The sequence below is a fragment of the Trichinella spiralis genome, assembly GCF_000181795.1.
Source record: "Trichinella spiralis strain ISS 195 chromosome Unknown Scfld8, whole genome shotgun sequence".
Classification (NCBI taxonomy): Eukaryota; Metazoa; Nematoda; class Enoplea; order Trichinellida; family Trichinellidae; genus Trichinella; species Trichinella spiralis.
This window is the reverse complement of record NW_003526947.1, coordinates 680,554-701,115: the sequence shown is the minus strand read 5'-3', so window position 1 is coordinate 701,115 and position 20,562 is coordinate 680,554. Positions and strand designations below refer to the sequence as shown.

The 20,562-nt window shown below is 33.2% G+C and overlaps 7 protein-coding genes across 7 annotated transcripts; 4 read left to right on the top strand and 3 right to left on the bottom strand.

Moving 5' to 3' along the window:
• Positions 1-3,052: 3,052 nt before the first annotated feature.
• On the bottom strand, positions 3,053-3,356 carry Tsp_10419 (1-deoxy-D-xylulose-5-phosphate synthase). The gene is made up of 2 exons (XM_003372810.1): positions 3,271-3,356; positions 3,053-3,203 (listed from the first exon to the last, which is right to left on the bottom strand). Exons 1-2 carry the CDS (start codon positions 3,354-3,356, stop codon positions 3,053-3,055), a joined length of 237 nt encoding a protein of 78 aa, XP_003372858.1.
• Positions 3,357-5,152: 1,796 nt separating this feature from the next.
• Tsp_10418 (putative myosin head) lies at positions 5,153-9,210 on the bottom strand. The gene is made up of 10 exons (XM_003372809.1): positions 9,174-9,210; positions 8,643-8,688; positions 7,840-7,964; positions 6,734-7,547; positions 6,418-6,558; positions 6,134-6,302; positions 5,978-6,062; positions 5,801-5,931; positions 5,354-5,513; positions 5,153-5,292 (listed from the first exon to the last, which is right to left on the bottom strand). The coding sequence occupies exons 1-10, from the start codon at positions 9,208-9,210 to the stop codon at positions 5,153-5,155; spliced, it is 1,848 nt and encodes a 615-aa protein (XP_003372857.1).
• Positions 9,211-9,903: 693 nt separating this feature from the next.
• Tsp_10417 (hypothetical protein) lies at positions 9,904-10,677 on the top strand. Its single transcript, XM_003372808.1, has 2 exons — positions 9,904-9,987; positions 10,561-10,677. The coding sequence occupies exons 1-2, from the start codon at positions 9,904-9,906 to the stop codon at positions 10,675-10,677; spliced, it is 201 nt and encodes a 66-aa protein (XP_003372856.1).
• Positions 10,678-12,059: 1,382 nt separating this feature from the next.
• On the top strand, positions 12,060-12,481 carry Tsp_10416 (putative myosin head). Its single transcript, XM_003372807.1, has 3 exons — positions 12,060-12,120; positions 12,178-12,323; positions 12,374-12,481. Exons 1-3 carry the CDS (start codon positions 12,060-12,062, stop codon positions 12,479-12,481), a joined length of 315 nt encoding a protein of 104 aa, XP_003372855.1.
• Positions 12,482-12,696: 215 nt separating this feature from the next.
• Tsp_10415 (putative myosin head) lies at positions 12,697-13,620 on the top strand. Its single transcript, XM_003372806.1, has 4 exons — positions 12,697-12,761; positions 12,886-13,007; positions 13,059-13,150; positions 13,504-13,620. Exons 1-4 carry the CDS (start codon positions 12,697-12,699, stop codon positions 13,618-13,620), a joined length of 396 nt encoding a protein of 131 aa, XP_003372854.1.
• A 38-nt stretch (positions 13,621-13,658) lies between these two features.
• Positions 13,659-17,912, bottom strand: Tsp_10414 (muscle cell intermediate filament protein OV71). The gene is made up of 11 exons (XM_003372805.1): positions 17,857-17,912; positions 16,638-16,795; positions 16,193-16,272; positions 16,006-16,098; positions 15,769-15,886; positions 15,672-15,701; positions 15,157-15,334; positions 14,988-15,094; positions 14,448-14,643; positions 13,893-14,364; positions 13,659-13,826 (listed from the first exon to the last, which is right to left on the bottom strand). Exons 1-11 carry the CDS (start codon positions 17,910-17,912, stop codon positions 13,659-13,661), a joined length of 1,656 nt encoding a protein of 551 aa, XP_003372853.1.
• A 1,697-nt stretch (positions 17,913-19,609) lies between these two features.
• On the top strand, positions 19,610-20,140 carry Tsp_10413 (conserved hypothetical protein). Its single transcript, XM_003372804.1, has 2 exons — positions 19,610-19,753; positions 20,021-20,140. The coding sequence occupies exons 1-2, from the start codon at positions 19,610-19,612 to the stop codon at positions 20,138-20,140; spliced, it is 264 nt and encodes an 87-aa protein (XP_003372852.1).
• The last annotated feature ends 422 nt before the right edge of the window (positions 20,141-20,562 follow it).

Below are 20,562 nucleotides of genomic sequence, written 5' to 3'. Positions count from 1 at the left end.
TTTTTATTTCACCACAGCTATCGACTGAAATTGTATCATTATTTTTTTATTTCAATCTCCTACATTAATCATTCAGTAGCTGTCTGTTTTTACTTTTATATCTGTAATGCTCAGTTGAAGCGCAATTATTTAGCAAATATATAGCTTTAACGCCTTTATAAAAGGTGGAATTTATCTTCCACTTGGCAGAATCAAATGTCTTTTCATTTGTCTTTACTTTATTATCTAATTCTGCTGCACATTTTCGAGATTGCAGCCTTGTATTTTGGTTGCAATACTCAGCTGACCATTGGGGTTAGAACTGAATGCCTTCTAGGCGTGCTGATTTTGTTATTTTCAGCCGCTTTCAGGCTAATTCAGTAGGCAACATAGGTTTTAGTGTATTTGTACACTACGCGTTCTGACCCCTTCTAGGCGTGCTGATTTTGCTATATCGGCCGGCAGTAGATGAAGAACAATCAACCATTCCACCTGCCAGTAGGAATGGAATAAAAATGCCTTATAACATTTTTCATCATCCGCATTTATGGCTATTTTTATTGAAAAAATTAATTTTCAAATGACACTCACTTGTTTAAAGTGACACTCATAGTGTTAAATTAATTAGAGTAGAAGTTATTTTTCAAATTCAAATTTGATAATTGCAAAATTGAAATTGTACACTTAATTGAGTATGGCAAATAGTTTCTAATTGCTATTCAAATATTTTGCAGAGTTCATTTTCTCAATTTCCTCATCCATACATACTTCTTCAACCGCTGTATTTGCATAAACTTGCCATGAAAGCATTCAAATTACTGTACTTTTTTTATTCTTCTTTTCTTACAATTTTATTCTATGCTTTAAATATCTAATGCATGGATAAATCAATCATTTATCGTAAAATTGGCCTTTACTACTTTACTCTTTTCAAATACAACAAGTCCCGTTAACTCAAATAACAAGTAGCTTCACGTAGCGTATCTCGACAAAGAATATCTGGACAAACTGAAATTTTAATTGCTGCTAATCGTAAGCATTGACACATTTTGCACATATCTCATTTATAATGGAATATTTTGACTATTCTACATCCATAAAATTTTCCAAATAAAGGGCTTGTCATCTTAGACGTGAAATTTCAGAAATTACATTACTGTAGAAAAAAACGAAATAAGTGAAGAAAAATGAGACTTAACTAAATTAGCGTCTCCATTTGGTTGAGATCCATCCTTCTTTATATGCAGTTCCATACCACGACAAAAAATTTCTAGAAATTATAATAAAATGAACAAAAAATCATATCTAATTTAAGGACCTACGACCGTCTTTCCATTGAAAACGCACCACCATTCACTCTCAGCATACCGTTAGCCAAAAATTATTTCTACGAATGACGCAAAAGTGATTGCATAGCACTTACATAGAGTTTTCCATGAAATGAATTGGTGAACAAGTACTACTTAAATTGTTCACTCCGCTGGGCCGACATAATTTTGGTGGATGTTAGCAGAAAGGCAAACAAATAGCGAGATCTCACAAATACATTTCGATGTCAGGGAAACAAGCTTCATTTCAGTTTGCCTTCGGATAACATAATTCGAGTTGATGAAGCAATCAAATATTTCTATTAACCATTATAATCGGCAATTCATGTATCTTCGAAGTTCAAAACTGTCATATAACGTGCAAAATTGAAAATCACTGAAAAGACAGTCATAAATTTTCCATGTTTACGCAAATTATCAAAACATTAGCATTATTTATCATTTCGTATTTTAAAGTCTGATGAAAGAAAATCTACAATTTAGTTATAATACAAGCCAAGTGCACTTTAAACTGCCTAAATATGAAAATCTAAACCCTTCTAAAAAATTATTCAGAAATAAAAAATTACTTTTTAATGCTTCGTACTTCAGATTCAAAAATGGCTTTTTCAAAAAAGGAATACATTCCACAGAAAATGTACAATAAAACAATTAATTTTAATTTAATGCAGGAATTCAGAGTGCTGCCATGTAACTTTCTATGCCGTAAGAAATAGCCACGTGCATGATGAGAAATCAATAGAATATTTAAAACAAAATACATTACCATTTTGCTTGTTCAGAATTTTTCAATCACGTCACTTGTGGTACTTGAATTCAGCTTCAATTAGCTGCATATGGAAAATGCGAAAGAGTCATTCTTCTGCCTATCGCATAATTGGGCTGATCTATCTAATTACTAACCTCTGCTATCCTAGAAGCGGAATTAATGAACGCTTGACAACTATTAAATAGCTCAACACGATAAAATATTAACAGAAAGGAAATTTGCTTGTCCCAAAAAGCAGACAAAAGGCAGTTGTTAATAACCATCAGAAATTAAGCGAGAAAATTTTTAACACCACCTAAACACAAATTCCATCATCTTACCGAAAAGCAGTTCAAAATATTTAACTGTTCATCTACGGATGCACGTCGATTAAATATTAGATTATTTACAGAATGATAGTAAAGCATAATATCATTCAGTGTTCCGTGATTTTCAAAATATGTAAATTTTTATCAAACAAATGCTTCTGAAGTGTTGATAATTAAATTAAAAACGTAATACAATAATTCAATGTTTATATTGAATTCCATTGATGAGAAATGAAATTCTATTTTGACAAATGAAGATTCATATGCGAATTCAAGAACGTTTGGATAAACGTGTGTGTTCGTCAGGTTGAATTTTATGCAGAAGAGAGAATTTTCAGCAACAGCTGAATTTCAAAAATTAACTATCAAAGCAGCGCTAGAAAGGAAATGATTAAACTATGTAACAATATTTTCCCATTTCTTGCCGTTTCAACGACTGGATTTTCATTTTTAATCCGTAACCACAAAAACTGCTAATTCTAAGGCAAAAATGTATATAGCAGTGCTTACAAATTTGAAAATTTCCATTAAATCTATTTGAAAACAAAACAAAATATAGTAAATTTTATTTTCAAGAATTTTTGACATTAAAACAAAGAACAACATTTCTATTGAAATTATTTATAGAAAGCGAATATTAAAAACAGTGCTGCTGATCGAATCAGCTTTCATGACGACTGCTCAAGCATTTGTTGAATAATTTCACTGTCCAACGGCGCCGTCTGTCCCGGTGGTGGTAGCAAGTCAAGGAATTTATTCACGTTTTGCTTTGTCTGCTGGATCTTCTTTTTTCTTTCCTTCTTCCCCAACTTTACTGCTCTGTAAATCATATACCCAAATGCGACCAACACGCACAAAGCGGAAAGCACGAAAAGCGCGAAAGTACCTTCCTTCCACATCGCAATTTAATGCAACTATCAAGCTCGAACTTTGATAAGAACTAAAGAACGCGGCATACAAGACGTAACTCATGCTTTAAAGTGTTTAAACAATTTGGCATTCAAACTTGTTTAAATGACAGCACTGACTTGTTTAAAGTAACACTCATAATGTTAAATTATTTAAAGTAGAAGTTATTTTTTAATTCAATTTGATAATTGCAAAATTGAAACTGAACACTTAATTGTGTATGGGAAATAGTTTCTAATTGTTATTCAAATATTTTACAGAATTAATTTTCTCAATTTCCTCATCAATACATACTTCTTCAACTGTTATATTTGCATAAACTTGCCATGAAACCATTCAAATAACAGTACTTTTTTCTTTTTCTTCTTTTCTTACAATTTTCTTCTATTCTTCATACATCTAATGCATGGATAAATCAATCATTTATCGTAAAATTGACCTTTATTACATTACTCTTTGCAAATACAGCAAGTCCTGTTTATTCAAATAACAAGTACAGTACAGTACTTGAACTAGACAATCAAATTTTTGTAATTTAACTTTTAAAGCGGGTGGGAAAGAAAAAAGAAATTAAAATTGTGTTGTTCTTTGCCATTGATAGCGAGCAATGCTGACCACTTTCTTGCTTATTGTAATCTTGCCAAAATTGAACTTATCTTTCAGTTTCAACAGTAATTTATATTTTATTCACCACAGCTATCGACTGAAATTGTATCATTATTTTTTATTCAACTCCTACATTAATCATTCAGTAGCTGTCTTGTTTTTACTTTTATATCTGTAATGCTCAGTTGAAGCGCAATTATTTAGCAAATATATAGCTTTAACGCCTTTATAAAAGGTGGAATTTATCTTCCACTTGGCAGAATCAAATGTCTTTTCATTTGTCTTTACTTTATTATCTAATTCTGCTGCACATTTTCGAGATTGCAGCCTTGTATTTTGGTTGCAATACTCAGCTGACCATTGGGGTTAGAACTGAATGCCTTCTAGGCGTGCTGATTTTGTTATTTTCAGCCGCTTTCAGGCTAATTCAGTAGGCAACATAGGTTTTAGTGTATTTGTACACTACGCGTTCTGACCCCTTCTAGGCGTGCTGATTTTGCTATATCGGCCGGCAGTAGATGAAGAACAATCAACCATTCTACCTGCCAGTAGGAATGGAATAAAAATGCCTTATAACATTTTTCATTATCCGCATTTATGGCTATTTTTATTGAAAAAATTAATTTTCAAATGACACTCACTTGTTTAAAGTGACACTCATAGTGTTAAATTAATTAGAGTAGAAGTTATTTTTCAAATTCAAATTTGATAATTGCAAAATTGAAATTGTACACTTAATTGAGTATGGCAAATAGTTTCTAATTGCTATTCAAATATTTTGCAGAGTTCATTTTCTCAATTTCCTCATCCCTCCATTCTTCTTCAACTGCGATATTTGCATAAATTTGCCATGAATGCTTTGAAATTACAGTAAATCGATTATGAAAATCAGGTCGACAATCACTCAAAAGGTTAAGCAGAATTGTTTGCTTTGTCAAATGTGATGCATATTTAATTATTGGATATTGGCTTAAATGAGTCAAGAACAAAAATGCAAAACAGGTATTTGTTATTTGAAAGGGAAGAATTTTGCAGAAGAGATTTCGTTTGGCATTCAGTTGTTGGGATTTATAATTCCTAAATGCACAGGGTTCATCTATTTGTTTTATTATTCTTAGTAGAAATTGTTAATAAATATAGTGTGTAATGTAAATTTTTGCAAAGCATACATCGTCTAAAATTGACCTGAATTTTCTATCACCATATATATATTCATATACAGCAACATGATCACAGCTTTCGTTTTATTCAATTTAATACCAGTAAGTATCTTTTTGATGAAAGACCTCTCCTTGGATATCATACATTTCCATAATTTCTTCTTCAAACAATTTCAGCTGAGGTTCAAAAGTTCTTTGCAACACCACTTTAGCAGTCGTATCTTTTTCATTTTCTAAAAACCAGCTGATCAGCTGTTTTTTACGCATTTTTTTTGAAGAGCAAGTTAAAATAACCTGAATAACTTTCCGGAGTAACGTATTCCAAAGTTTCTTCAGAACGTATAGGTATTGGTATCTGATGACCGGATCGAACGCTCACTCGAATCTTTTCGCCTTTTTCATTCCAACGCCATTCCACTTTAGTTGGCTTACTTGGAAAAAAGTAAAACCGTCTCTTAGTGACAAATCAACAAAACAATATCGCAAACAATAACAGAACAATAATATTAATAAAACAATATTTCAGTTCTGTGTAAAATGATTATAATTAATTTTGTTGCTAGAAAAGAAATTAAATTGCTGGCAACAAAATTGATGACAAATAATTTGAAATTGAAAAACTGGAAAGATGTAAAACAAAAACGTATAAAAAAAAGAAACGAAAATTCAAATATGTATCTGATTTAAATATAATTTATTATATTTAAATATAATGATTTGAAACGCCACTCACAAATCTACTGGATCTACTAAAGCAACTTCATTTTCCACATCTAGTGGGCATTCTTTTTTCACCATGTTACCTTTGTAACCCATCTGTTTAATGGCGCCTACCATTTGAAATTTCTGAAACAGTTCTATTGTACATCCATCTATACATATAAAATTGTAAGAAGACCATATTTACGCAATTCAAACCTTCAACGAAACACCAGTTACGTTCGCGGACGATGTAATTTATCAAACCCTGTTTTCCTTTATCCCTCCCAACAAGTACTTCGACCTATAAAAAAAATACAAGTGGAATAAGTTGAATGCCGATAAAATTTAAATTAAAAAAAAAACTGTACGTACTCTATCACCACGAAACATGATCCACTGATCATCAGGAATAGTTGAAATTGGTGCTATGGGGCGAACCTTTTTGTTCATTTTTCGTTGGTAATCCAACTTCTGTTGATGCACTTCCGCTTCCTGCTCCCAAGGTCTGTATTCAGTGTATTCATAATCTTCAGGCTTTCGTCTGAACACAAAGTTATAATAGAAGAACAAACATCAAAAAATAAATTAATTAATAAAATAATATTTTTTCAAATCAAGTGAATAAATTTTCGACGCCAAACTTGTGATGAACTTACTCGTATTCAACAATTTCTGGCGTACCGAAACGATTTCGGAATACTTTTTTCGGTATTGTCTTTTTCACTTGTTCAATGTATGATTTGGGCAAATTTTTCAAATAAGTGCAATGCAATAAAACGCTGAATCGCATCGAGCAACTGAAAATGAATTTATTACACGCATGATGAGGAAAATGTATAAAATAAAAGTCAAAATTGATTGATATTGAACAACAGGAAAAAAACAATATCGACAAAGAATAGAGCACAGTGAGTGATTTATTAATTGGAATTTTGTTGAAATGAATCCCACCCCCTCTCCCCCCACTAAAACAGAACATCCAATGTCATCATGAGGGAAAAACCAAAAATGAGTGACCAAATGACAAAATCCGTGTGACCGTGACTCTGTGCTTCGGGTATCACGTCGTCGAAGACCACGTATATCATCGCTCCGGCAGCGAAACTGAGAGCGAATGGTAACAAATTTTCCATCAGCGTGATTCCAATCGCACCGCACAGTGCCGCGATCGGTTCCACCATGCCGCTCAGTTGACCGAAGAAGAAGCTGCTCCATTTGTTGTAGCCGAAAGCGGCTAATGGCAAACTGACGGCCAAACCTTCGGGAAAATTCTGCAATCCAATACCAATAGCCAAACTGCGCGCTTTTTCGAAACTGTAATCGAAATTTCCACTGCCAACTGCACCGAATCCAACTCCAACGGCCAAACCTTCCGGTATATTGTGCAACGTGATGGCCATGACGAGAAGAAAAATCCTGTGCCAACTTCGACGAGCAGCCGGCGACATCTCTTCTTCGGTGAACAATTCCACATCCCGCATTGCACGTCTTCGTACGCCAAAATTGTCCACATCGACGCTCTGCGTTGCGTTCAAATGCACCGTATGGACAACATTCGAAGCGGCCGTTTTCTTTTCACAGTCGATCAACAATTTACATACCGGATCACCGACACCAAAATAACGGTCACAAATGGACAAAAACCAACAGCCGCACAGAAAGCCAATTAGAACAATCAAAAATCCCATTTCACTGTGAAAAGTGACGCTGATCTTAATGGCAGGTTCCAGAAGGGACCAAAACGAAGCTGCGGTCATTACACCGGCTGAAAAGCCAAGGCTACCGTCTGAAAAAAAGGAAAAAAATCAAATTCAACTTTTCAACTGATGTGCAGCATATTTGATTCAAATGATAACTACAAATCCACTTTTCGCTTGTTACAACTTTGTTTGTGCAATATATAATTTTCAACATCACAGCACAACAGTTCTACTGTAAAACAATACAGACAACAAATTAAAACTAATCAGTAATCAGTGCCTCGCACATACATACATACGTATATATAATGCGATAACTGAAAGGAGAATTTTCATATACCAAAAAATAAAAAAAAATTTAAAAATCTACTTACTCACCAAGAACATAACGATTATCAGGTTTGAAAAAAAACACTCCTGCGGCACCCAATGCCGTTACTCCCCAAGTGAACAATGAGCCCAGCATCGCCTGCGCTACTGGACCGTAACTTCGAAGCATTGTTCTAAAAATAACAATATATCACGAACAGTATTAATTTTATGAAATATATTTGTGAACACGAATTCCAAAATTTCCCTTGAATTCAGAAATACTGAACAATCGAACACTAGTTAGTATACAACACCTCGATCAAAAATAGCAAGTTGATTATCAGAAGTGAAAATTTTCTATCTCATTTCTAATAATCTTTTTCATAAATCAGAAATACACATGTGTATCGCTTTTTCTTTACCAAAATACAATATAATTAAAGTATAAACCAAAAAATAAGAAATAAAAACTCAATCAAAACAGAAAGTTATTTCTGATATAATTTGAAACATCGCAAATTATACCAATAAATAATAACACCGTGCAAACGGTTTCAATTTGAGTAAACATTTCATCTGCATAAAATGTTTACTGTAATAAATATAGCTATGGCAAAAGCAGCGTTATCATTTAATGAATCCATACAGAGAAAAAAAAGCAATGAACATACACTGACAGCACAGAAGTTCAGAAAAATCACAGCGTTCCCAAATGTAGAGTTAAAGTCACAATTCAAAGTATACTAAAGAAAACAACTGAATTGAAATGTTTGAAATTTAATAATTCATAACAAAATAAGCAGTTGAACAGGAAAACGAACCAGAGAATTTAATTAAACCTGTTTCAAGCTACTGTTCATCAAAATTACATCCGTTCAAACTGGTACAGTAAACAAATCGAATCATAAACGAGCACTAAAAATGATGAACAGTTAATTATAACTTATGATACAGTCGAAATAAAATGCTGAAAACAAATTTTCCAACTATTATCATTTCGCAAAACTTGACGGAAATAAACTACGTTGTTGTTACTGAATGACATCGCTAACAAAATGTTCACAGACAATTTCAATGTATCAGTTTGAGATAAGCTTAGTCAATCAGCAAACAAGCTTCTCTACAAGCATAAAAGATTCGAATAAATTTGAACACCATGCAAGTAAACAAATTTCGAAACGTACATTTTCCACAATATTCACAATGAGTAAACAAACTACGGCGGTAATAATGAACCATGCGCACTTATCGAAATAAAAATTCAAACCAAAATATTACAACAAAAATTCGAGCAATGTTTGCACACTTACCTCAACTAAATTTCTTTTTATAAATAATAAATATTTTAAATCCGCCGATGTTTCACATTATAAAACAGAAAAGTATATAAAAACAATTACATTCATCAGGTGCATCCAACATTAAACACTCTTCCATTTCAACAAACTAATTTCATTCTAGGTATACTGTATTCCAGAAACAAAAACGATCATTTTGAAAGGAAATTTTCAATTTACTCATAATTTGTATAATTTAACAGACCGTATAATATTACTATACTTCAGCTTGCAAAATTTTCCCACAATCTATATAATGGATCCTTGTTAATAAACCAGCAGTGCTGTGTTACTCTTACTGAGCTGCAAGGATTAAAATTCAATGCATGTCAGTCATCATAAATTTCCACGTTTTCTACACATAAAGCTGACTTTAAAACTGTGAATATTAAATGTAATAAAATTCAATTGCAAATAGTAAAGTTATCAATATTTACTAAAATCAAAACTACCATTTAAAATTTAAACTTTGCCACAAACGTACGCAATTATTGGCACAAAAGTGCCCTTTAGAGTTGGTTTTTGATGTTCTAACTATTATTTCGAATCGTTTTAAGGTTTATTGTTCAAATATTTTTTTCTTGTGCCTGCGTTTAAAAAGATTGAAGTTACTTTTCTGTAAACAAACTTTATTCTATTGTATACTGTAAGATTACTGAAAATCAAAACATTAGATGTCTTCAACAAGTGACAAATTTGTATAGATTTCGCAAAGTAAAATGTTTAAATTATGCATAAATGAGGTTGCTTTTTTGATTTTAAGACATTTCGACTATTTCAGCACCAGACAACTATGTGTTCTGTTGTAAGAGTGCATATCGTCGCTTTCGACCGAACAGTTGAGAAAAACGCACTGTTTAATTTGTGTCAATTCATGGTGAGCACACTGTCAGCATGCTGACTGAAAGCCCACCTTTAACAGATGTATGTACCTAAATGCAAGTTTTAAGCACTTGAAATAAAAATTGAAAACTTCGATATCCCACAAATTCTGAATTGATGGTAGTGGTATTACTGGGTCTGGAGTGGCGCCTAGTTTGATTTGAATATTTTAATGCAATGATGATTACTTGGAAGTTGTTATTTATATTAGGCTTACGAGGGCTAAGCTGAGGCGTTGGTGGAGCTACGCCAACAGTGATGCAGTCGCACTATGGAAAAGCAGGGATTCCGATGCCAAGTATGCTTCCACCGCGTCTTGCAGGAACATGAATACCTGTACATACGTCGGACTGGTTATACTCTTGCTTTGCGTTACAGCTGAGGTCATTTTTTGATTTATCACTAAAAAATGCATACATGTTCAATGTTTTCCTTTCATAGATGAAATGCTGCGGCTCAGTGTTATTTACTGCTGGACATGTAATTCTGAAAGTTTGTCGTCAGACTGGATGGATTCTACAGCTGCAACAATAACAACAACAGAGCGTTTAATATAAACAGATCACAGGTTTCGGAACTGATAATTTCGCTGTTGTTCGCACGGTTTTCAGCATCTCCAGTAACCAAGCACACTTATGTATCTTATATATCTGCTCAACTGTTATCTTGCCCATTTGTTCAATAACGTCGTGTCTGGAAGAACCAACATGACGTTCTTCATCACCGTTCGATTTGGAAACGAAACATTTCACCATCCAAATACACAGTCAGCTTGTTCTTCAATAATACCAACAAAAAGATTTATTATCTTTTTCTTTAATCCCAAACGTGGCGTTGGTCAAAGAATTTCCTACTGTCTATATGCAGTTTTTCCTCTTATTGAAAAACACCGATAACACCGCGAACACCAAATTTAGAAACCCCTAATATTTTACATTAATCCAGAATTCGATTTTCCATTTATATACCCTTCTGTCTTTTTAATGTTCAGTATTCAAAAATAAACGTTTTATATAGTTCAAATTATACAATTCAGTCAGTTGTTTCTTTAATTTGTTCTTTTGCTAAAAATTCCAAAAATTTCAAATAAAAGTCTTAAGCTTTTCCTCTCCAGTTTTACCTAATTAGTATTTGAAACGAAAAATGAATTTATATGATTATGTTGCGTTGATAACTGATAACTTCAAGTATATTACGCGCGTGTGTGTGTGTATGTGTGTGATTCATAGAAAATGCTTCATTTAGCCATTAAAATAAAACGATCAAAAAAAAACCTTACCGATATCTCTGGTTTTTGATTGGTCGGAAACGCCCACTGCCGCAGTTTTGTCAGTCAGCTAGCTAGGGTACTGTTGAGCGGTGTTCTGTTCACATCCTCCTGCTCTGATTTTATCAAGCTGTTCTCTGGTAAACAGTGATAAAATTAGAACAGAACAACGCAACCAGCAATGCTTCTACACTTCATGTAAAACGGACTGTAATCCCCTGAGGCGGTAAATGACATCCGGTTGGGCTTCCGTCTGGATTGCACCGAACGAGCCCCTCTAACTTCAACCATCGTAAATCTCGTGAATGTGGTCGTTGTTCCGTTAGGTCGATATACTCAGTCAACATTTGTCGACTTTTTGTTCTGCAAGCAATAGTATGATTTATCACGTCAACGTGACAAATAGCACAGATAAATTTGACTGAATAAGATTCGACAAATGCAAACGACATCGACTCTAACTATGCGTAAATCATCATTGACCATCTATAAATAAACGCAAAATGATGAAACATTTCACAGTAATTGAACAATCAAGTATAAATGAAGGAATTCCATTTCCAACAAATACAAACTATTTCAATATTGAATAACTGTGTCTTTGTTTATCATATTTCCATAAAAAATTAATTTCATAATTTGAATAATATTATATTAACAATAATCTGAACATTTTATCGATAATTTAAAGCAAAGCTTCGCATCAGTACTTGCAATTACTTGCATTTAATTATTATACGACAGTATGCATAAGATAAGTAAGCATAGGGTGGAAGTATCTTTGTCTACGTCGAAATAAGATGGAAGTTGTTGATTGTACACCGTATACGGTGGCAAAATGTGGTTGGGTTAAAAGACAAAGTAACTTTTGAGCTACATGTCATTGAATGTAGTAATTTGTTTGTTTTTTTTGCACAGCGTCCGTATTGCATCGATGGAAAGATGCATGGCTTGTATTATATAAAAGTGGAAGACTGGTTGTATATAACAGTTGCAATTCTTCGAATATTATTCACTGCGTCAACTTACCCAGTGAATGTCCACAGATTTTAAGGAATTACTTGGTTTGGCGCAACTATTCTAGACTTGATAATTTTAATTGTTCTTTTTTAAGGGTGGTTTAACTCCACCTAATGGAAGAAGTGAAAATTCTTTATTCGGCTTGAAATCTTCGTGCAAAATTTTGCACTTTTCCGGTGAAAACGAAGACGATGCTTTGTAAGTGTTTTCTTTTCTCTTTGTGACGTTAACATCAATTGCCAGCATAGATAGCATTTGCAAAAGTCCAGTTTATCCTCACTGTGAAAGCATCGAAGCTTGTTTTTTGTGAATAATGTGATTTTGAGCCATTTCTCTTAGAAGATTTTCTCTTTTTATTATTTTGTCAAGATGATGGCAGAGAAATTTCTCTTAGCAACAGAAATAATAATAAGTGAAATGTTGCGAACTAATAATAGAATAATAGATAATGAGGTTATATGTACAGTTGAATTGCGTTTACGGTAAATTGAAAGGATGAATTTTATTATTTTTGAGATTATATTAGAAAAGTACTTTTATTATATTTATTGTAAGTAATAATTTAAAAAAAATTTGAATTTTAATTGAAATTTCATTTTGTTTTAGGGCATGGATAAGTAGCATTGAAGAATTCCTCGAAGTTGAAGGATCAGGTTTTCCACCAAGCTTCACCTATGTTTATCGAGCACCCGCATATCCTCCTCGTGCAGTAAATTGGTTGCCTATAGGTTATGATAGCAGGATAATTTGTTGTTATTAAACATGTTGTTATTTTTAAGGCCTTCCAGTGAGCTATCCTCGATTGCACTATGGTAGATACTGTGATAGTTTGGCAGCTGCGACGCTTGCAGGCGCTACTGCGGGCTTGTTTGTAATGTGGCCTTGGATGTTGCTTTATTAAAGAGTAGAAATTCTGAAATTGGATGAAATTTTTATATTCAGATGATTTCACTTTTTTACAATCATATTTTACAATAGTATAGTTGCTTTTACAAAAGTCGATAGTGTATTTTTAAACTTTTGAAAGTAATAATAATACGGTGTGAAATTTGAATTTTGATGATTAAAAAAAGTATGAAAACTATACGTTTTTATTAATATTTTCACATGAACATTGGAAAACGACAAAGCAGACATTAAAAAAAAGTTTTGTTTTTTTTAAATATCAGCCGAACATAGTATAAATTTAAATAATTTTGTGAAAAAATTGCAAAATAAATGCAGTTGCCTTCATCACCAATGAGAACAAACAGACAACAAAGTGAAAACGAACGAACACAAACTGTTTTTTCCCTTTACCTAGAAAACCGGGATATGATGGATGGATGGATGGATGAATGATTTCGACTATTCGATTAGCTATAGCTATCTATAGCTGTTCATTGTGGTAAATATCGTTCTCCGAGGGAAATGATTCCACGATCATAGTTGGCGTCGGTTCGTTCCGTACCCCACCAATTACTGTTGCACAGATTTGTCGTCTGCACTTGAACACCACCGGTTGGCATGTTGTACTTTGATGGCACCGAATTAGTAGCAGTTAAACCCTGGAATTGGAATGAAAATTATAAAAATATTTTTTTTTACGAATATATTTGTATATATCAAGGAACCTCATTTGCAGAATAGTGCATATTCCAGTCATTTTGAGCTGGTAGAATAATATTGTGCGAATTGACCAAATCAGAGTCGACGGAATTTGTCATCTGAGGTGTAAACGATGCTGCAGGTGTAGTGAAATCTCGATGTGAAAACAAAGTATGATGCGCAGTTGGATCCGTTGGTCGTAATGTATTCGTAGTGTAAGATGTACCTGTTGAGAAATTGGGCAAATTAATGCATCCGAATGAATGGGAGGGAAATTGTCGAGCCCAACCTGGAATGCGTAAATTTTGCGGATACGGATACAATTCTGGTTGTTGTTCAACAGGACCGGAACTGTTCAACCAGTGGGTTGTCATATTGATATTCGGTTGTAGCTCGTTTGTAGAACCCGTGGTCAAATATCCAGCAGCAGCGAACATATCAGGGGTATTGTTCACGGTGCACAGTTCACCAGCAGTGTTGTTCGGTGGTGATTTGGAACTGTTAATAATAATAATTATTATTATTAGTATTATTTGTGCAATGGTTAAAAAACAGATTCGATATACAACAAGATTAGATACCTCATAAAGTTCACACAAACACTGGAACCGACTACAAATTCAAATTCTTCAGAAAATGGATTGAAAAATGACCAAACCGACGTCCTCATGCACATCCATTCGTCCGACTTTGAGCGGAATCGATAAATAACGCACAACGTTTGATCTTTCAATTTGAGCACTAAACAAATTTCCATACTTGTGTTGAAAAAATTATCTGGAAATCTTCTGTACAAAAGTTGTTAGATTGAAAACAAAAATTGGAACTATACATTATATCATTAATTATTATGATTAGAAAGAAGTGCCCGGTCGGCTCGTAGTGAAAATTATTGTTTGTAACGCTGCTTCACGTTGTTGACAGATATACTCACTTGAAGCAGGAAGAAAATTGAAATTGCAAATAAAAACACAGCATGTGCAGAGAGTGAGACAGAAGAAGAACAGAAAATCAAGCAGACAGTTTACCGTGCAATAATGTGCTGTTTACGTAAAGCAATTGAAATCAATCAATGATCAGAATGCAAAAGAATTGGGTCAACCATCAGAGGGCTCACTCACCTTGATTAAACACATCACGCACGTTCGCTTGATCTTCCGAGTGGACGCATTCCCACCAGCACGTGCCGATCAGCTCGTGCGGCTTATAACCAAGCATTCCATAGACCCTGAAAATGAATGATGGAAATATTCCACTACAACGAAAAGTTGCTTTTTTCACTTTGCTCACCTTTCGTCCAAATATGTAAATTTCCCTTCTTCATTCAATCGGATACAGAATTCTTGCTGATTTACGTTCGAACTGGACGTCATATTCGACACTTGCAATCTGGCGATGCATATCAGACATCGTTCTTTGGCCAATGATTTCATTTCTGATGTGCTCGAATCGACACACGCTTCCAATTCTGTAATGCAAATTATAATTATTTCATAACAATTGATAATATATATATATATATTTTTACCCTGAGGAATGGAATTTTTCACATATCCAGTGCAATGTACAACCACGTACTGGTTGTCGTTGTGAATGAAAATTGGCCTCCGATTTCTCATACGATTAAAATGCAAATTGGTCGTTTCTCTACGACCAAGCTTCATGCGACAAATGAATCCACGGCGACAGCTCATGTGTACTCGATTCAACGCTGAAAATGTATATATATATATATATATTTATTTATTTATTTATTTGATAGATAATTAATAAATAAAAACAACAATTAATCAATGTTGATTTACCTTGTTGATTTTCTTTTTTTACAGTGCCAGCTGAAAATACATACACAGTTGTTGTTGTTGTTGTTTGTTCATTGATCGAAATAAATAAAGTGCTTACTTTTGAAATCCAACACTCGATTCAACATGTTCCCATCAAGGCCGGACAGTTGTTCTTTGATTTTGTTCATATCCTCAGGATGGACAAGATCGTAAATTGAATGACCAATACATTCAGCCTTAAGTTAAGAAACAAACGAGAAAAAAATACCAATTATACAACGTTTTTTATTTAAATAATAATAATAATAAGAAAATTTCTCTTTTTTTTCTCCAATAATCAAGTAAAAAAAAGTACTTGAGTTAAATTCAGCACTGGATAAATTGAATCGGCTACGAACAACACTTTCCCTGAGTCACAACCGACAACTAGCATAAAACCGTTGGCAGCCTGAAAAGTAGAAGAAAACAACATGCAAATTCACACTGTACAATAATGCTAATAATTACTACTACGAGTAGTATGCTGACAACAACAAACTTACTTCCAGTACAAGATGTTTCAATTCCTGATCGGTTAGAAACGACGGCCGATACGAAGAATCCGAACTTGTTCCTTCACAATCTATATACAATACAAAAGATTAATTTGTCATATCATAATATTTAAATGAATTTATTGTAAATTTGAAAACAAATGTAAAATAATAATACGAATAATAATAATGGTCAATATATTTCTTAAAAAAATGAAAAACAAAAAACATAACGTTTTTTCTCATTCTTATTACTGTAATTTTCCACCTTCGTCTGTCTGTCTTCTTACTGTAATGTAGTTTTGTAAAATTTACAAAGGAAAATCCACGGAAAAAAAATGAGAAAAAACAAACAAAAAAATAAGAAGAAAAAAATATTCAACAAAAAAATAAATAATCCTGATATTAAATTTCCAAAAGAAAAAAAAACTGATGAATTAAATTGAGCTGTTACTTCTTATGGCTTTCATGTGCGAGACGGCCATTCTCAGGATTGTCAGCTTGTCAGGACGACGACCCAGACCGGCGCACTGTGGCACCATGTCGGCCAATTCGTTGATGTAGTGGGTCATTTTGTTTCGACGTCGACGCTCGATTTCGCTGTGGTTTTCCCTGGAACGTGACACTGTCGTTACCCGAATGTCGACCATCAATTGATTCAATTCAAAAATTAAACATCCGAGAAAAATGTGGAAAGAAATTTCATTTTATAATTTTCTAAGCGTATACAAAAATTGAAATAATCTTATAATAATAATTTCTCTTTTCATTTGTTCAATTTCACCATTTTATTAATAAAAAATATTCGTATTATTATTAGATTATAAAAGTGAAATATTCCACCACTTTATCCTGTTCTCATTATTGATATGTGAAAATAAGAAGATATGTGTTAATTATTATAATATTGAAAAAATAGAATAAATGAAATATTCTTGTAATTTTTTCGATTGTTCTGAAAGCCATGTCAAGCGTTGGCCAAACATCGTGGCCAATAAATGGATCAATAATTCTACCATTTCCATTGAAGCGTATAAAATGTGAACAGACGTCCGTGTCCCCAGTGGAATAAATGATTACCTGAATGTTCGCGTTCGTTTGGTTGAAAAGAAAAATTAATTTAAAAATATCCAACCGATGCTAACGAACTAATGCTATTTGCCGAATGGTAATAATGGATCATTGTTAACTTGGCAGCATGTTTGTCGACGATTAGCTGCCGCGTGTCTCTGGTGTGGTGGTGTTTGTTGTTCCTTGCCCCTCCCCCTTCCCCTCAGCTCCCCTGAGCTCCGCTCCTTCATCTCCCCCTACTCTCAGCCCCTGGTGAATATGCTTACGGTCAAGAGTTTGATATTCAATTAGAGAAATTGTGTTTTAAAAGAATTTTGTGAGAAAAAAATAATATAATAATAATAATAACAAATACAAGACCAATTTTGTTAACATTAATGTTAATGTTCATTAAAAATTCTCAATCGTATTTATCATCATCATCATTATAATGAAGAAAACCAGATCGACAACTGGATATGATTGTGTAGAATATGAATATGAAAATTAATTGAATAAATTGTAAGAGAGAAAATTTAAAAGAGAAAAAGGAAAAAAATCACCAACGTTAATTTATTAATTGTCGTCCGTGTCTGTGTGTGTGAGTGGGGCTGTTCTCTTACCTGGCACATCGTTCTTTTTCTGTCAATGTTTGTTCTCCGTAATCTTCGGAATTCATATTTTCATCAAAATAAATTCTAAAATAATAAGTAAACAAATAAACAATCAAATATTGTTGTTGTGAAATAAAATGCGAGCGATTTCCAAGGACAGACAATTTTCAAAAGTCGGCAAAAGAAAACTGCAAGACCGTCTGCGCTGTTAAAAGAAGTTGATTAATTGACGACCGGCCGGCCGGCCGGCCGGCTGTCTGTCTGTTTGGCTTACTGTAAATTTGCATGACCGGCAAGAGGAAGATGCGGAAAACGTCAAGGAAACAAGCTCGCCGAAAACTGGTCACTCTGTCCAGTCAACAACACCAACAACTGAAAAGTGAATATTTGTCCACCGACCGATGAGGACAACGTTAGTGAACTGATGAATACGCGCGCAGATGAATTGAACCCGCCCAAGCAAATACAACAACACTAGCTGAAGTGGACAATCTCACCGGACGTCCTTACTATATACATACATGCATGCATGTTCACACAGATTGTCGACTTTAATTATTTCATTATTGTGGATAAAATATGGATATTTGTAATTAATTTAATTTCCCCTCATGCAAAATTTCACTGTATATATCAAACCAAGTGTCGGCGGCATGCTGGAGCATTTTCCTCCTCCAACACATACATTGTACGGGTGTGGTATTGTTTTTCGCTTCTGCTCTTATTCCAAGTGTACAATTTTTGGACCGGTTAAACTAGCGATGAAATAACCTGTTCACAATCCAATGACACCAAACTGATAATGAACTGATATCGTTGCTTGTTTATACCAAAAAATTTCCATACCTTCGATTCTGTGGTTGTTTATTTGTTACAAACAAACAACAATCCAATCTATCATGTTGATAAAATGATTCAATTAATTAAAAAAAAGAGGAAATGGAAATGAATTTGATTGACTTTTTGTGCGAACATTTTTCATTAAATCATTCTGATGATCATCCTCATTGCAAGTAGTGGTGGTGGTAGTGATTCAATACGACAAGGTCTTACCGACTAATGGAGAACAAATGGAAATTTGAAATCAATAATGAACAAAAATTCTCCACCTCCACGGCAAGTGATGAATAATTTACATGGAAAAAGAATTGACCAATGTCGGTCGAATAAGATAATGATGCTCGACAACCGTATGTAAATGTGCTTTCTTAAAAATCCATCTCGCCCACTTCAAATGAACCACTGACACGCCAGCTGTATACTGTTGGCTCCCCCTGTCCCCTTTTACAAGGGAGATTATTAACGGTCGCCTCCTCTAACATCCAATGGGCTTGTTCAATTCATATTGACCGATGGATAATTAAATGAAAAAAGCTTTGGCGAACATTTTGTAACACAATCTGTCGAAAAATGAACAAGATAAAAAAACATGAAATAATACAAATTAATTATTGAAATTTTTTAAATTTCATATAAATTTAAAAATTTGAATTCAAAATAAATCACATATATTATATGTTTGCTGTATTACGTCAACGTTCAAAAACAAAAAAAAATAAAATAAATATTACGAAAGAAAAATGGACCGTACCGATGCATGATTATAAATTATGGAAATTATAACAATCAAATGAAATCAACTAAAAGAGACAATAATATTCAACCGTATGCATCTCCGAATAGGAATAAAATTGCATTTTGTCAGTTTCAGTAATTAAAAAAATGAAACACATCAATCAAAAAAATATGATAATCAACACAAATGGCTATTATTACCAGTTTTACATGTGTATTTCAATTTTACATTTCAATCAATCAATCAGTGGAATCTTATCAATCCTACCGATCAAAAAATACAACCATTGATGTTACTGTAGTTTTACTGAATGTAAATAAGAATATTGATGTATGTAATAGAAAATTTTTTGACCAATCAAAATTCATTTTATCCCATTTTCCATCTCTATTAATCATAAAGCAAACACATGGAATAATTATATTTGAAATTTTTGTAAAGTAAAAAAAATGAAAGAAGTTTTTTCAAGAAAATTTAAATTCACTTAATAAAAATTGTAAAAAATTACCATATATATTGAAAATAAACAATAAATAAATAAATAAATACAATTTGTATTTGTTAATTAATAGTTAATAAATTAAAAACTATAAACAGACACCGAGTAAAAGAGACATTTACATTCATTTGATAATGAAAATTGAACGGAGCAATGCAAATAATAGCCGAGTGAAAAGAAGCAAGCAGAAAATGCTAGACGCGGTGATGGTGAAGTGAATTAAAAATTATTCTTCCCTCGACAACAGCATGCGATACGAAGAAGAGATAGATGATAGGTTCGTTGCATGGCAACGGAATTTTCCACTTGGGCTACAAAGAAAAGATGTCCAACTGAAAGCATAATTATAATAGAATATTTAAAAAAAATATTTACTTTTTAAAATAAAATTTCATTTTTGCATATTATTTTTGTTAAAAATGAAAAAAAGCATCGTTTGCAAATGCTTTCTACAAGTGTGAAAAAAAACGCTCGTAAAGAATAAACCACTTTCTGCTTGACAACCGACAACAAATGTACCATTTGGTTGTTTCTCTTCAAGCATGAAGCGATTACTGTTGTTATGATTTAAAAAGAAATTTATTCTCAACCGAGTATAATTTTCACTTTTTACTTTACTTTAGCTCAATTCAATTTAATC